This window comes from Rana temporaria, chromosome 1 (assembly GCF_905171775.1).
Source record: "Rana temporaria chromosome 1, aRanTem1.1, whole genome shotgun sequence".
Taxonomy (NCBI): Eukaryota; Metazoa; Chordata; class Amphibia; order Anura; family Ranidae; genus Rana; species Rana temporaria.
Genome location: NC_053489.1, coordinates 462,024,657 through 462,042,760, shown reverse-complemented (window position 1 = coordinate 462,042,760; position 18,104 = coordinate 462,024,657). Strand labels below are relative to the sequence as shown.

The following is an 18,104-nucleotide window of genomic DNA, read 5'->3' as shown; positions in this document are numbered from 1 at the left end:
AAAGATTAGCTCAGTTTAGTTATATGCTTTGTTTATTTAACTAAAGGGGAAGTTGATTTTGCATAACATGTCCACCTCCTGTTACCAGGAATTATAAGGTATCATATTTGCCAAATTAGATGAAAATCTGACGGCTAAGTGCTCTAATAGCACCATAAAGCAGCATATATTTAAAATACTTTGCAGAGATGTTTAAGAAGTTGTTTCCATTGCATATTTTATGTTTTACTGTACTTGGACTCCCATCTGTCATTCTTAAATCACTATGTGTGTGTTTTCTCCCTAGCGTATGTATAATGATGTAGTCATCCAGAATCAACTTAGGTCTCTTGGGTTTCATAGGTTAATTTACCTGCCAAGTAGGACAGTATTTGTTATCTGGCAGAATAATAACTTTATGAAAAAAAAAAGGATAAGGTTTTCCTAAACCAGTAAAGAATATGTAGATTCAGAGATTGTCATACACTGCCATCCAGTGCAGGAGAATAGGCAGTTTTACCCAATACTGTACATACATATATTGGAGACGTATAGTGATTCAATTAAATTAATTTAATAAATGCCAGAATTATTATTTCATAAAATGAAATATAGGTTGTACATATCAAACTAGGACTGAAACCAATGTAAACTAGAACGGAAGAATAAACCAACATTATAATGCATTCTGGTTTTCTGGTACTGCATCTGTAATTGTTTGGTTTGGTAATACAAATCTAAAAGAAAAATGGCCATGAGTTGCTGAAAGGTAAAGAATTACTGGTAAATATAAAAATAGTCTTTAATTTAGTTCTGCATTAATAAACAAATAATTCAGTACATTATAAAACTACTAGTACAAGTGCTTAAAATCTGTCTTTAAATTAGCTTTTTATAATCCCCTAAAAAAAACAGAAGGAGGTGGGAAGTCCAGCAGTGTGAACCAGCTAAGACCCTGTTCTAGTGCTGGTTTCAATCTAACACTGCGAGCTTGTATTACAGCAGGAGGCAATTTCTGTATCTATATTTCATACTTTTGCTTATCGGAAGGGAGAGAACTGTTACATTAAGGTATTATGTGAGTGTGTGTGTGTGTGCATATATAATGTGTGAGTGTGTGTATAACATTAATATCTTCAAATAGGAAATTGCATATAAATATAATAAATAAATAAATGAATGGAAAGTATGTATGCATTAAAATAATTTAAAATAAAGAATGCCAACTAGTTGTGAGTGATTATGTTGTAGGTTATTTGCCGAAGACAACATATGTAGACTGGCGTACACTGCCTGAATTGCCCCTTTACCTGCACTGTGATATATGAAGTGACAGAGACTAAGCTCTGCAACCACAAGAGACACATGGGGAAGGATGGTGACTCATAGCTCTATTCTCTGTCTGGCTCTGGAGCATCAAACAGCCACCAACCCGTAAAACATAGCTGCCTAGGGAATTACGCACTCACTCTCACATTCTCACAGCTTACTGGTTTCTCTTCTGGTTTACTGTGTATTTGTGCACAGCTATGAAGTGGTCTCTGGAGCTCTCGGCCTTCTGAACAACTGTGATTTCCATTTCCCTGCTTTGTCTTATGCTTATAAGTTAACAAATTCATTGTGGGCATCTAGCAGAGAAGTATGGTCCAAACATTTCCCTTATATAAGAAATTGGGTTTTCTAGTAATATTGACAATGAAGATTAAAGTGGTTCTAAAAGTCTAATGCCGCGTACACACGACCGTTTTTCATAACGTGAAAAATGACTTTTTTTTTTATGTCATTAAAAACAATCGTGTGTAGGCTCCAGAGCATTTTTCATGACGTGAAAAATGGGCATTAAAAATTTAGAACATGCTCTATTTCTTTTTTAAACAATAGTTTATATTACGTTTTCAATAAACATTCAAGAACATAGAAAACGAGTTACATTACAGTTTTTCGTCAAGAGTAGGTATGCGGTACATATAGCGGGTATACATGTTACTTTCTGGCATCGTTTGTTTATACATAGGACTCGGGTAACAAAAAAGAAAACAAAAAGGGCAGCAGAACATTCTGAGTACATTTCACAGCAAGGGAACAGCTAGAAACATTGGGAATAAAGTGTTTGCCAACATGGAACGCCCTTGAAGTCGCTGGGTTTACAGAAATAGTGCTGCTCCAGTCCAACGAGACCATTGGAGCCATACATGCTCTATTTCTTCACATCGTTTTTCACGTTGTCGTTTTTCACGTCGTAAAAAATGGTCGTGTGTAGGCTCAGAATCAAGTTATGATACGGGAGCGCTCGTTCTGCTAAAACTAGCGTTCGTAATGGAGATAGCACATTCGTCACGCTGTAACAGACTGAAAAGCACGAAGACTGAAAAGCACGAATCGTCTCCCACCAAACTTTTACTAACACGAAATCAGAAAAAGCAGCCCCAAGGGTGGCGCATCCGAATGGTACTTCCCCTTTATAGTGGCGTTGTACGTGTTGTACATTAAAAATGGTCGTGTGTACACGGCATTAGCATTTTTTAACTTAATTTATTCAATGCACTAATGTAAAAAAAAAAAAAAACTACCTGTTCTTGCCCCCCATAGGCTCCTCCTACTGTCAGTCAGATCCTGTGAGGGGGGGCACTGGGGTGTGGCTTAGTTACACTGTGTGTGTGTGTCTACGAACACATAAACAGCCTGGCTTGGGAACACGCTCAAATTGGTGCCCCCTCAGCGCACAGCTTTCTGAAGGGGTGTCCTGTCGAGAAATGCCCCCTATCGAAAAATGCCCGGCCGGAACTGTGCATGCGCAGAACGGACCCTCAGAACAGCTGAATTTACATCAGCTGTTGTCTTGCATTGCCGAGGCACGTTTATGTAGGAGAGGGGCAGATATTTACATGAAGGGGGTGGATATTTACATGATGGGCAGTGCAGGGGGCAGAATTTTTATCGATGGTCAAACAATTTATCTAATATAGAAAAAGCCGCCCTGCAATTGACTAAACACGTCCCGCAAGTGTTCAAAATGTATAGCAGATAAAGATTTATTTTATTTTAAAGATTTATTTTGCAGATTTTTTTGGGCCATCAATAAAAATTACACCCCCAGAACTGCCCATCATTGAAAAATCCGACCCCTTCAAGTAAATATCCACCCTCACCTACATGAACGTGCCTCAGCCACGCAAAACAACAGCTGAGTGTAAACTCAGCTGTTTTGCCACTCCGTTCCCCACGGGGCACTATTCAATACCCGGGCACTTCTCGACAAAACAGGGACACTTATAGGAAGAAAAAGCAGACATCACCAATGGGGGTCTCCAGAAGAGGAGGTAAGGGACTGTTCTGTGCAATACCATTGCCCAGAACAGGTTTGTATAACATATTTTCTTATTTTAAGTTTAAAAATAATATAATTTACAATCACTTTAAAATTAACCTTGCAAATGTGCATTGCTACTAAACATGTTACCTCATTAAAATGTACATGTTTCTGCACAAAACAAAGGTGTTCAGTGAACTGTTTCAACATGGCTTCAGTTCTCAGATGTGTACAGTGTAGGGCTGCCCCCAACTGGTACCAGTAGGACTTGATGCCAGTGTCATAGGATAGAGAAAAAGATAGTAAAGTAAGTATCTTTAAATACAAAGATAAGTGTGTTGGAATGGTAGTATTCAGTTTGTAGAGTAGAAGCTAACATCATGCTGAGCTTGTATGAGAACAACTGAATTGCTGGATGCTTAAATGAGAATCCCAGTTTATTAGCTAGATTCAGAAAGACTTAGGCTGGCGTATCAGTAGATACACCATCCTAAGTCTGAATCTGCTCTAATTTAAGCGTATTCTAGTAACCAGATACGCTTAAATTAGGCTCAGATACGAGCGGCGTAAGTGTCTTACACCGTCGTATCCTAAAGTGTAATTTGTAGGCTGACCGCTAGGTGGCACTTTCATTGTGGTCGGCGTAGAATATCTAAATCACTAGATACGCCTATTCACGAACGTACGCCCGGCCGACGCAGGACAGATACACCATTTACATAACGCATTATCAGGCCTAAAGTTATTCCATCAAATAGCTGGAATAGTAATGTTAAGTATGGCCGTCGTTCCCGCGTCGAAATTCGAAAATTTTACGTTGTTTGCGTAAGTCGTCCGTGAATAGAGATTTACGTCATTTACGTCCACGTCGAAACCAATAGGACCGTGCGGCGTACTTAGCCACAATGCACACTGGGATATGTACATTGACGGCGCATGCGCCGTTCCAAAAAAACGTCAATCACGTCAGGTCAACCCAAATTAACACCTGCCTACCTGAATCTAGCTATATGTCTTGTTTGTTTTAAATCTCTAAAACCACCAAGATTCCTCCGTTAATACATGAGCAACCAAATTAGGTGGATTTGAGAGGCATAACATACAGTACATGTAACCCATCTGTGATTGTTACCTGCCGCCTTATTTTCAGCCAGCTTTGTTTCAATTCGTCTCCCCTCATAAGGCATGGCAGAATTACCATTCGTTAGTCTCCACGGGTTTGCAAGAGATGACAGACCTGTAACTAGCTGAAACACTGAAATAACAGTTATTTTCCAAACCGTAACAAGTTTGTGCTGATCATCTATGGCAGGGGTCCCCAAATATTTCAGTAAAGTGGCCATATTATATGTTTTACAAATATTTGTGGGTCAAAAAAAATCCAGTTTTATAAATGAATGTTGCAAGAATTAATTGTATATCAGAAGCCCCCATCACATCAGAAATCCCCTTTCACATCAGAAGCCTTCCCATCACACCAGACCTGCCTCTTCACATTACCCCCCTTATTTCACTATAAGCTCCCCTATTCTTTCAGAGACCACTTACATATCAGATCCCCCTTACATCAGGGTCCCTATCAGAGCTTCCTATACTCCAAGATTCCCATCAGAGTCCCCTCTTTTATCAGGGTCACCATCAGAAGTGAAGACCAACTGATCTGAATCCTCAAACTGTGCAGGGGTGTACCTACATGGGTTGCAGTTGCTACTCGGCCCCATGCTGCAGTGGGCCCGTGCACCCCCCTCTCAGTATGCCTGTACAGGAGGAGCAGCAGGAGAGCCTGCATATAGAGAAATCAATCTCTCTATTTTCCTACTGCAGCCACTGAATGCCTGCAGGAGGGAGAGATGGAGAAGTGGGCATTCAGAAACTGCAGGAGGAGAATGAAGAGATACATTCTTCTATATGCAGTTGCCCCATTGCTCCTCCTATCTAGCTTCCTTCTGTTGCCCCCTTGTGCTCTCTACCCCCCATGTGCCTTTTACCCCCCATTTTTCCTGCAACTCTGCTGGGTTCCTTCCTCCCCTCCCCCTGGCTGCTGTGGGGGATCTGTCAGGATGTAGAGCGGGACAATTAGCCAGTAAATATGTCATTTACTGGCCCCTACCTTTTCTGAATGGAGAGTCAGTGATCTGTACCAATCATTGACTCTGTCCATTCAAAACTTAGTCATAATAGGCTGCTTCAGTTTGTGAATGAATAGGAAGCTCTGCACAGAGCTATTCCTGTCCATTTAGTCAGTGCAGCTGAAGCTGGAGAGAAGGATATTGAGGGCTGTGTTCTCAATCTCCTTTTTTTGTCTCAAAGAGGAAACATCAGAGGTCTGTTTAGACCCCTGATATCTCACCAAAGCTCCCCAACAGGGCTCCTAAAAAGTTGAAAAAAAATTATAAATATATATAAAAAAAACAAGAACTACTTACACCAGTGGCAGAACTACCATGGTCACAAAGGTTGCACTTGAAAACGGGCCCTGGTGTTCCGCCACCAGGCTCGGAGAGAAAGGTCCTGCCCGGGTCAGGGGGGTCCTTCATGGTTTCTTGCACTGTGGCTGTAAAGGTTTTGAGTCTGGAGATATGCCATTGACCCTACCTGCATAAAATCGTGTAGCAGTTCAGATGTGGCCTGCCATTGGAAATCACTGATCTATGACAATGCAAAAGAAATGTAAACAAGAAGGGTTTCTTTCAGAGTAAGTTATAGCTGCAGAAACCTGGGTTCTTTGCCGTTTTGTCCTCAAAGGATTAAACAAGGATTGGGTAATTCTGTACTGGAGAGTAAAGCAGAAATAATAGTTATCCCATTTCTGGAAAGCTTGGCACTCAGCCTAAAGTGAATTATTACCTTGTAAAACAACCCATTCAGTTTAAAATATTTTTGTATAGATATAAAAAAAACATTATAACTACCTTTTTTCCCCTTTTTTTTATAAGTGATCACATTTCTTCTGTGCTCAACTGCATAGGAGCTAGGGTAGGAGAAACAGCAGCACACTGAGCTACCCAGTGAAAGGCGGGGGGGGGGGGTGTCACCACAAGTCTGATCATTGGACGAGAGCAGCATAGCTAGAGCTGACCACGATGTGCTCTCCTGCTTAGTGTGGTCAGTTTTTATTAGGAAAGAAAAGGGACTATCAGGGATGCTAGGGATTTCACACAAAGGAAGCAATACAAAGAGAACTGGATACTTTCTCATACATACTTTATTTTCTGGATACTTTCTCATACAAGTACATGGTACAGGAGGCACATATCAGGAATATGTAATGTTGCAGTAACAAATGCTTTAAAACAAATCTTGATAGGAACGTGGAGTGCTTCAGGAACTTGGGCCAGACACTCCCATTTGTAAAAGGCGGCACTACAGAGAACGTGTGTGTCATATTATTATATATGTTTTATGCCAGTTTTGGTCAACAAATGCATGCACAGTGTCCACAGTAGAATAAAGAAATGAGAATAGTTTAGAACACATTTCTCACAGACAGTATCTCACAGTCTTTGTTCCGATTGGAGCCTTGAAATTCCAGGTATGATATTACTGTTTTTCAGCTATGCACTATTTCCTGGTTGGTATGTTTTTGTTTTAAATCTTGACTTGGGATTCTGAAAATTTCTATATAAGGGTCTTTTTCTTTCTTAGTTTTAACTAGAATTTGAAAATCATTTGACTGCCGGATTTATTTAGTACATGCATCATTATTTACTAAAGATAACATATTTTACACTGGCTCAGCAAAACTATGTTTATTTCAACAGCCTGCCAGATTTCCCCTTAACAATAGTGAGTCTTTCAAGTAAACACCATTCTAATAGTGTTGTTAGGAACATTTTCCAAGATTTCTTTTTACAGAACTCTGAGTACCAATATGATTTTATTTTAAAGGGTGATGGAAACATACATTTAGTGCATTATATCATTTTTGGGCTCATTAGCACAGAGTGAAATATAGGTCATATGAGTGTTTAGCTACTGCATGCATTCTATCTATAAGCATGTATATTAGTTATCTAAAATCAGGAAGGTAAAATTCTACCCAGCATTCTTTATAACACAGAGGTGCAAGATTTCTGCTTATATAACCAGTTGTCATAGCTATTGTCAGTTGGTGCCCCTGGAACAACACAAGCAGTTGCTTGACAAGAGGTGAGCCCTTACACTGAGTTTGGCAGAGCACCTGAAGTCCTTGTCAAAACGATATTTCGTTTGACAGCCACCTGGACTAAAGCTCCTTTGAAAATGATTTTGTGCCAAGCTCCCCACCGTGGCAGCAAGTTCTAAAGCAAAACTAAAAACAAAAACACTGCAATTGCTTTTATGCTACACGTATATCCCGGCTAGTTTCATAAACTTTACTGACGGTGGTTAAATGGTATAGGCAAACTGTTTTGTTACATTACTAATGGGCAGAAGTGGTGCTGTGCTGTATTTCCAAAAATAATACCACTACAATAAACTGCGAACCCTGAAGTCCATAAACAATATAGAATTACAAATTCCAGGTATTTATTTTTAAATAAAAATTAAAGGTAGTAGACTTGTGGTGTATATGTGTATTTTTTGAAACATATAAATACAACTCTGTTCTCATTCTCCTATTTTTCAAATATCTAAAGTAAACATGAGTTTTAGGGTAAAGACAAAACTGGAATCCCCAGTCCAAACTGAAAACTCCCTCACAGTAAGGGGTTTAAAGTGAAGTTCCAGTTTAAAAATAAACAATTATACTCCCTTAGGTGGATGCAGCATCAATCCGATGCTGCATCTGTCCCCCGCCGGCTATAAACTGTGAACTGAGCAAAGATCACAAGATCCGCATTGAGCACAGAGTAGTGGTGACTTGTGCTATACCCCTGCAGTGCTCACTGGAGTGCCGGCCTGTGGAGAAAGTGGGAGCTGCTGGCTCAAGCTCTCAGTAGTACGCTGAGAGGCTGAGCTAGATGCTAGTCTGGCATCTCGGCATGTCCCGGCCTTATTGTCGTGATCCCTGTAGAGCCTAGACCAGTTCTGTGATGTCAGGTGAGAGCAGGCTTTATCCCACTGTTAGCTCAATCTGACGTGCCCTCGTGTGACCCCAAAAGCGCTTTGTCAATATTTCTAATTTAAGTATATCTAAAAGAAAACACATGCAGTAACTGATGTAGGCTTTGCAGTTTATTATCCCTCCAGAATACTAGACTGTCATATCTTGGCCTTCAACCTGTCCTTTTAGAATACACTGTAATAGCTTTTCCACAATATACTTTACCAATATAGTGCCCACTCCTTTTGCCTTTCATGCAACTTTGATAGTTATTAAAACGGTATCACCAAGAGTTTGCCCACATGAGCACCAAAAAAGAGAGCTCTCAGCGTGTGTTCCTAATGTATACCAAGCACTTCTTGGCTACCAGTGTATAAAATAGAGTGCTAAAGCATTAAACAGCACTAGCACTTTTTAACACGTGAGAATACCCTTTAAGTATATGTGTTGACCTATACAATATCATTATTGTTGTTAATATCATTATTATGATTATTATTATTATTATTATTATTGTATTTGGTACGTGTGCTTGAAATATACTTGGGTTGATTAATGAAAGGCAGTTCACTTTGCATGGGAATTTTTTCCCAGAATGTGGTAAAGTTTTACTTTGCAAAGAATATCACATGCAAGGAAAAAACTGAATTTTTTCCTTGCACATGATTGGATGATAGAAGTTGGCACAGTTTCACCTGAATCTAAATTGTCCTCTTTGTTCTGTCACTTGGTGTTACAGATGGCATGAGTGCTATTATGTGCACCCTAATACCAGAACAGAAGTGTAGAGAAGCAGTGATATTTACCAGAAAGGGATGGCTGTTCTAGAAATTGAGGGCTTACCACAATATTAGGCATCCTCTGCTGACTTTGAAACTTGGGGTGTAGTAACTTGTCATTTATATCCTTTCCAGTCAAAGCCCACAGAGGACGTTTGGGGAGTACTGAGTTCCCAGAAAGGCCCTCCCCTTCAGGTTAGTAGTTCTGGTCCTTTACTTTTCTGTGCCAGTACTGGATTTCACACTTTATCATTCAAGCTCCCCACATCCTAAAATGTTACACAGCACAGTGGTAATGGAGTGGTTTCGACCCCCCCCCCCCCACACACACTGATTTTAATTTAGTAAACAACCCTTGCTAATGTTTTTGATCAACTGTAGATTGTATTGCTCTTAGTTGTCATTGCATGATTATTTTTTTATAGACGACCATCATTTTATCTCTGCATGTTGGTGCACGGAGACTTAATCTGCACCATTTTTAATGCTGGTCCTGTCATAATCCACAAGTCTCTAAATGATTCTGTTGTGCATGCTTAAAGAGTAACTCTTATTTTGTTGAGAAAAAAAAATCCCCTTTGGGTGATCAATGTACACTATATTGTCAAAAGTATTGGTACTCCTGCCTTTACATGCACATGAACTTTAATAGCATCCCAGTCTTAGTCAGTAGGTTTCTATATCGAGTTGGCCCACCATTTGATGCAATAACAGCTTCAACTCTTCTGGGAAGGCTGTCCACAAGGTTTAGGAGTGTGTCTATGGGAATGTTTGACCATTCTTCCAGAAGTACATTTGTGAGGTCAGGCACTGATGTTGAATGAGAAAGCCTGGATCGCAGTCCCCACTCTAATTCATCACAAAGGTGTTCTATCGGGTTGAGGTCAGGACTTTGTGTAGGCCAGTCAAGTCTCGCCACACCAAACTCGCTCACCTATGTTTTTATGGACCTTGCTTCGTACACTGGTGTGCAGTCATGCTGGAACAGAAAGGGGCCATCCCCAAACTGTTCCCACAAAGTTGGACGCATTAACTGTCCAAAATGTCTCCCTCACTGGAACATAGGGGCCAAGCCCAAACCTTGAAAAAGAACCCCACACCATAATCCCCCCCTCCACCAAATTATTTGGATCAGTGCACAAAGCAAAGTCCATAAAGACATGGATGAGCGAGTGTGGGGCATGCACAGAGTCCTGAGCTCAACCTGATAAAACACCTTTGGGATGAGTTAGAGTGGAGACTGTGAGCCAGACCTTCCCGTCCACATCAGGGACCTCACAAATGTGTTTCTGGAAGAATGGTCAAACATTACCATAAACACGCTCCTAAACCTTGTAGACAGCCTTCCCAGATGAGTTGAAGCTGTTATAGCTGCAAAGGATGGGCCAACTCAATATTGAACCCTAGGAACTAAGACTGGGATGCCACTAATGTTCCTGTGCGTGTAAAAGCATGTGTCCCAATACTTTTGACAATATAGAGAATATTGCCAGGATTTTTACAATGTGTATAATCGGTGCAGTGCTACACCAGTTATACACATTGCTCTAAATGTATGTCTCTATGAGGGGGATAAAGGATTTGTGATAGCAGCTACACCAGTATAAATCTATTGGTTTCCTTAGCATGGTAATGTACTAATTTAAGGATTTGTACAAAGTTTGTTTCAGAGTCCTACCTTTTGTTGCTCTGCAAGAAAATGTGTCTTTCACACAGTGAAAGTGAAAGGGAGTGACTTTTTCATTATGAGTGAGCTGAAGCGATTGCAGGGTTCTAATGAGGAAAACTGCAGGTACTAAATCCCTTTAGATGTGAATAACCCTTTGAGAATAACTCACCAGAAAAAGAAATGTTTGCAGAGGATACCTAAGATCTGACTTGTATCTTAGCACAGACTTCTCAGAAAATCAGTGAGACAATCACACAAGCAGCACATTTCTAGGGGGACATTCTGTATGCCAAAGGTGTACGGAATGTCTCCAGGTTACCACACTGCATTGAATTTTTGAGAAAAAAACAGCGGCTGTAGATTGAAAAGGAAAGGTCATTTTAAATAACATTCAATTACAATACGGTATGTGTAGCTATTGTATATGCTATATTATTTACGTATTATTGTTTGTATGGTGTGGTCATGAGTGAGCCAACAAGAATAAGCATGCAGTGGTAGCTCAGAGCAAATCGTATTCTTTGTATTTGAGACCTGGGTCAGTGACTCAGCCAATTGATCGGTATGACAACCAGGCAACTAGCATTTTCAGAAATAGATATCAGCAATGGCAGCCTACATATTTTTTAATACATGTTTTATTCTGGACATGGATAATTGAATTGTGTTTGATCCTGTTTGCTTAGTATTCCATTTAGCTTTGCCCTAAGTAGTGCCTTAGCTCTGGCGTCTTTAACACCAATACTTTCTTACCTTATCAGTTTAAAAATATATATATATATATATATATATATATATATATATATATATATATATATATATATATAAAGGACCAGGATCACTTAAACATTATCTGTGGCGTGAGCTGGCAAATTCTTATGATATGAATATGTTTATTTTCCAATAAAATCAGTACCAGTTTTTATTAATCCTAAAAAAAATATATGTAGGCAGAAGTGGCACAAGTGTCGGACTTGTATGATTTTTTATTTATTTTTTGCAAGCCACATGATTAGAGCCTAATGCCTTGTACACACGATCAGAATTTCCGACTACAAAAGTCAGACGGAATTTTTTCATCACATATTCCGACCGTGTGTGGGCCCCATCAGACCTTTTTCTGTCGGAGTTTAGAAATAGAGCATGTTTTATTTTTTTCTGATGGAAAAAAAATTCTATCGGAAATTCCAATCGTGTGTGTGGAACTCAAGTTGACGCATGCTCGGAAGCATTGAACTTAATTTTTCTCGGCTCATCATAGTGTTTTACATCATCGTGTTTTGGACAGTCGGAATTTGGTCTGACAGTGTGCATGCAAGACAGCTTGAACGGAATTCCGACGGAAAATTCCATCGGATTTTATCCCATCAGAAATTCCGATCGTGTGTACAAGGCATGAGGCTCTAATTGGCTTGAAAAAGGTTGGGTTCGGGGTGCAATATTTGCTATTGTCTTCCGGCTTCTCCTCACGGCCAATCAGGACAGGAGACCAATCGGGTTGGCTGGCAGGAGCAGCAGAGGAAGCGGTGCAGGGACTGAGTGCTGGGGGCCATCACCGTGGAGGGATGAGTGCGGCAGACCATCACCCGTCATTGATTTGCATGTCCTCAATAGCGTCCTCATTATGGTTGCTGCATCATCCCTTTAATCCAGGACTCGTATTAATTACACAGGTTCTGATGCTGATTTAATGCAGATAAGGCACTAAGCGAGTTTATTTTCTGCCTTAACCAGCCACAGTACCTGTGTAATTAATGTGTGTCCTGGATTAAAGGGATGATGTGGCAACCCTAGTCCTCATACATTATTATCTGAGTTGTGTCTAGTAATCTAAATGTGTAAAAAACACAATGAAGCTCCCCACAATGCTCCCAGGGCATCTGCAACTCTATTGTGGTCTCCAGGAGAGGATGAGTGCGGGTGGACCTGGGGGGGGGTTTGTTTTCCGTGACCCCCCAAAAAAAGTTTAGCACCAGCCGCAACTGAATCTAGGGCAATTTATGGGCAAGCCTCTTTATCTACAAATTGATTGTTTCATTGTTTTCTAATAAAACATTGACAATATTCTTATGCTGCTGAGCTCATCTTTTTCCTATCTTCAACTGACCATTGTATCTGTCACCAGACCTACGGCTGTAAAACTCTTTCAGGATGTAATGCCGCATACACACGATCATTTTTCATGATGAAAACGATTGTGTGTAGGCTCCAGAGCATTTTTCTCGACGTGAAAAATGGGCATTGAAAATTTAGAACATGCTCTAATTTTTCTTGTCGTTTTTCACGTCGTGAAAAACGGTCGTGTGTAGGCTTTAACAACGGGAAAAAACACGCATGCTCAGAAGAAAGTTATGAGACAGGAGCGCTCGTTTTGGTAAAACTATCGTTTGTAATGGAGATAGCACATTCGTCACGCTGTAACAGACTGAAAAGCACGAAGACTGAAAAGCGTGAATCGTCTCTCACCAAACTTTTATTAACACAAAATCAGCAAAAGCAGCCCAAAGGGTGGCGCCATCTGAATGGAACTTCCCCTTTATAGTCCAGTCGTACATGTTGTATGTCACCGTGCTTTGCTCGAGCATTTATTTTTTCACGATCATGTGTATGCAAGGCAGACTTGACACGAATCAAGTAGAGAAAAACTTTGATTTTTTCCATAACATTAAAAACGGTCGTGTGTACACGGCATAAGAGTTTGTCAGAAAGTTGAAGAGAGGGAAAGAAGGTGCTAGAAGCTAGCGGTAGTCTCATAAAGACCTGCGCAATTCCAGGAAATGAAGATCTACTCCTCAGGTCCTGATCAAGCCCAAGCCAAGACCCCCTCACGGTTTCCTATGTTAAATGTCCTCTTCACACCTGTGACACTTCCATCAAGGCTTTTTCTTTTTCTTTTAACTATCAATCAGCATCTATTCAAACTCTTGTTACTGTGCAACCCTTGTATCCACACAACTGTGGACCTTTTCCTTTGACTCCCCTATACCAACAACACTGCATCAAAGGCCGATGTACCTAGTGACTGCGAAAAAAATTGCATAAAGTTCATTTCTCCCTATTAGTTATTCATCCTGTGATCATGTAATTTTGCATGCTGTATAAATGATAAAAGTTCAGTTTTTCTCTTTTCTTCCCTCTGATTACCACCCTACATCTAACAACTGCTGAAGAACCATTACACCTTGTGCTTGCGCATTGAGATTCATCTGCAGCTTCTAACTGCCTCCAAAGTGCTTCAATTTTGCATGAGCAGTAATCTAGAGACTGGGAAGCATTACTGAGTGCTGACAGCCCAGATCATTAGAGAGAGCATGTAAATCCTCTGAACCAGAAATAAAGAGTGCACAGATTTTCTTTGTGAGACGGCTACCACCGATTTTATGCAAAGCTCAAACCTCTGGCAGCTATTAACCAGCCTATTATTTTTTATTTTCTCCTGTGCTTTTTTGTATAAAAGTCACACCTGCCAAAGTGTGAAAAGTACTTTAATTTAAGCCTTTTAAATGAATGTCAATTCTAGTGGTTATGACATAGTGATAAAAAAAAAAATAGTTCATGGGGTATGTGAACCATTTAAAAACATAGCTCTGGTTCACTTCTAAGGGAGTGATGTCTAACTAGGATTTAATTGGTAAGTTTCGACAAAACATCAAGTATTTGCTGAACAGATAATGGCTTGTATGTTGTGGTGTAAATGACTGGGTTACAAATGACAAGATCATTTTTCCTGCAGTTTGATTATGATTTGAAAAACACGAATGACCGTCATAACCTTATAGCGATAAAAAGGACTGCAAATGGTAAGAAAATTAGAAACATTGCTGGCTTCTGAGAAATGTTATCAATGCAAACAGCTATTCAGAGAGCAGGATAAAAAATAAAAAAATTCTGTTATTCATCCAGAAACCGTGATTTATCACCATGAAATCACGAGAGTTGTATAACCCAATCATTAAACACATCTATAAACATGTGCTTTCATTCATCCTATTAATGACCAGATTTTTTAAATTAAATCCGGGGACATATTTTTTTTTACTAGTGGCGGCAATCAGCGACTCTCTGCCCATCGCTACAGCCTCTCAAGTCTTAGGCTTCATTTCCATGGACGTTTTTGGACGTTTTTACAGCCACTTTTCTGAGCTTTTTTTGCAGCTTAAAAACGGCTCTCCATGTTGGTCTATGGCCTCATGCCCACCATGAAGTTTTTGAGCTGTAGATGGCTGAGCCGTTTTGAAGCTCCAGCCTTAGAGCTGTAAAAACGCCAGGCATTAAAAAACGCAAAAAAATGCTCAAAAACGAGCAAAAACGCTACTGCAAAAATAAAAAAATAAAAAAAACATGGACAGGCGTTTTTAAGCTGTAAAAAAGGCTAAAAAAAGTGGCTGTAAAAACGTCCATGGAAATTAAGCCTTACTCTTCAGGCCCCAGCTACTACTGGATGGTACAGAATCATACTCTTCAGGCCCCAGCTACTACTGGATGGGGAGTGGAGGAAGATCACTCTGCCAGGGAAGGCAAGGAGATAGGCAGGTGGCTGGCCAGGATTTGAGCCAGGGTAGAAGAAAATGCGAGCGGAGCTGTTTGGGCACCCGAAACTGAAGAAATATTCCCTCCGCTCCGACCAGCACATGTTCTTCAGAAAGGGGCACAGATAATGTAAAAAAAATACACCCCCCCTAAGCTAGTAGGAGCGGTGGGGGGGGGGTATAATTCAGAATAGTTTTTTTTTAATTCTGCACTGACTGTCTTTGAAATTGCTCCAGCCCCTGTTTAAATCCAATCCGGGGACAAAACTGGGGACAAACTTGTCAAAGAAGCTCAAAGAAGCAGCTCCTACAGGCTTTTGAGCTCTTATTTTTTATGCCTAGAAACTCCCCTCCATGTCAATGCACACTTTGGCTTTTTCAGGCACATGCTCTTACAAGCAGAAAAAACTTCCACCAAACTCACGTTTGCAAGTGCCCCAAAGAGCTCAAAAGAGCTCAAAGGAGTGCAAAGGAGTTCAAAAAAAGCTTGAAAACATTTGTTCCAGCTTTTTGTTTTGTTTATACAGTGGTTAAGAAAATACTATCTAGAAGGGTTTGTAAAAAAAAAAAGGCTTATGCTCAAAAAAGCTCAAAGGAGCTCGAAAGAGCCTGAAGGAGCTAAAAAAAAGCACAAACTTCTTCAATCTGAAATAAAATCTCAAGTGCCTGTAAAAGCAGCTTTTGAGCAGCAGTGTGCACGAGCCCTTAAAATAAACCTGTTAAAACTGCACATTAAACAAAGTTACAATGAGATGTAAAGCATGGTAGAAGTGTGTGACTTGTTTACATTCTCTGCACTCCTCTCCTTTACAACATGGCTGCTGCTTGCCCTCCTCTGCTGCTTTTACATGCAGTGAAGTGGTTTCCAAAGGAAGGGGCTCCTGGAGCTATAATGTTCACATAAGCAAGTAATCTATGTAACGAAATTAGCAGCAAAGGGGGAAAAACAGGCGGTTGGTGTGGGAGGGAAGGGAGAACAAAGAATGTAAACAAGGAGGGTTTATGGAGAGCATAGTAGGGTGGGCATTCTGTAGTGCAGCAGAGGATAACTGGACAGGGCTGATAATACAAACTTTTGTTGCACTGAAATCCAAAGCTCTATTGTAAGCTTAAACATAAATTTAGGAGCACACAGGATTTGAGGTAGATTAACAGTATTTTTTTTGTATTTGCAGCATTTTGAAAGGCATACAACATAGGTAAATTAGTTTATTGCAAAGATGAAAACATAAAAAAATTGCCAGACAGACATATACAGTATACTCATATTAACATCATAAATATAAATGTAGCGGTGCCCCCGTGGGGTCGCTGCATGTTTCAGCATCCACACATTTCACCCTGCTGGTCAGACCTCCACTTTGGCACACTTTCTCAGACAATGAACAGAATCTCGCTTGTTTTTGTAGTTTTTATTAGGGGATTAAACTTGGATGGGGAAAGGGGACATGGGATGCCCAAATTATGAATACTTCTCAATGAAATCAATGTTGGTTGAGTATAAATTTGCCAGTCTCTTCCTCTGCACCTCTCCTCCAGCGCACTACTTGAGATCACTTGCTTCACTTCACTGTCCAAACCTAGGTTCCTTTAACCATTAGCACATGACTAGGCCTCACTCTGAATAAGTAATAACGTTTTTTCTAGTAGCCCTTTACAGGCAGGGGTCTGCAGTCCCCTTTGTGGTAGCAACCGTTTTACTTGAGCAGAATAGATGTGCTAACTGACACTTGGTGGACTACTGATCACAGCACGTCCAATGCAAATCCTGCCAGCCCACGTGGCTGCCACGACCTGGCTCCGTAACAACCCCCCAGTCTCTCCCTCCAAATCCTGGCATGTCTCTCCCAGAGCTTCACACTCGGTTTTCTTCCTGCTCCTGTTCCAGGACACCTCTCAATGACCATGTAGAGAGAGGCTCGCTCCCAGGTCCGGTGCTTCAGGCCTGAGAAACCCCCAGAAAGGGTGTTCCCTCAGACCACGATAGTCTAACACTCCATCATCCAGTTCGTCCACCCAACAACTCCTCCCATAGCAGGCTGACAATGGGTATATATAAGAGGCCTCCCCCTGCCAATCCAAGTTGGGGATTGGTCAGGGCTCCCACATGCACTGCATGTCACTCCAGTTCTCTGCCCTGCCTCTTTTCCAGAACCTTCTGAAAACCAGAGGAGGGGCCCAAAAGCTGAAGCACATGTCAGTCACCTGCTGCTACACTAAACCACTCCCCTGCTGCCAGATCAAAAACAAACAGGCCTAGCTCACAGTAAAGGCCTGCCTAAATTTACCTGCGCTGACAGTACAAAACAAACCCAATACTCTAGCACCCACCTAAGGTAGAGGGTGCTACACCTTATATATATATATATATATATATATATATATATATATATATATATATATATATATATATATATATATATATATATATATATATAGTAATTTAATGCATCGTGTGTTCTACTTGTTAAAAAAAAATCTTGTTTCATTGTCTAGCCTGTTATTATATGTACATGGGGCAGTATTCCATGTGTCAACAGAATCAGTTTATAGATAGCTTAGCAGGTAGATTTTTCCATGCTAAAAATGGCTCCTCTGTGGATTTAGACTGTCATCGTTGCTTCTATCTGTTAACTATCCAACCAAACTCAGTGTTGTTAAGATCCAGGTTCCGTGGGACCATCACATCTCTTCTGGGTCTCCTTGTTCTTTTCACTGAAGATCGTTCTTAATGCCTTTAGGTGTATGTTTGGGGTCATTGTACTGCTGCAGAATAAGATAAGATGCCTTCCTGATGGTACGGCATGACGCA

The 18,104-nt window shown here is 40.5% G+C and overlaps 1 protein-coding gene across 4 annotated transcripts in view; it reads left to right on the top strand.

Moving 5' to 3' along the window:
• UNC5C (unc-5 netrin receptor C) overlaps window positions 1-18,104 on the top strand; it is a 490,092-nt gene that overhangs the window by 337,888 nt on the left and 134,100 nt on the right. For 2 of the 4 annotated variants that reach the window (XM_040328065.1, XM_040328051.1), the window contains exon 4: window positions 9,230-9,289. The exons of the other annotated variants lie outside the window; for them this stretch is intronic. In XM_040328065.1, coding sequence (XP_040183999.1) covers window positions 9,230-9,289 — 60 coding nt within the window. The remainder of the gene's footprint in view (window positions 1-9,229; window positions 9,290-18,104) is intronic. 4 annotated transcript variants of the gene reach the window in all.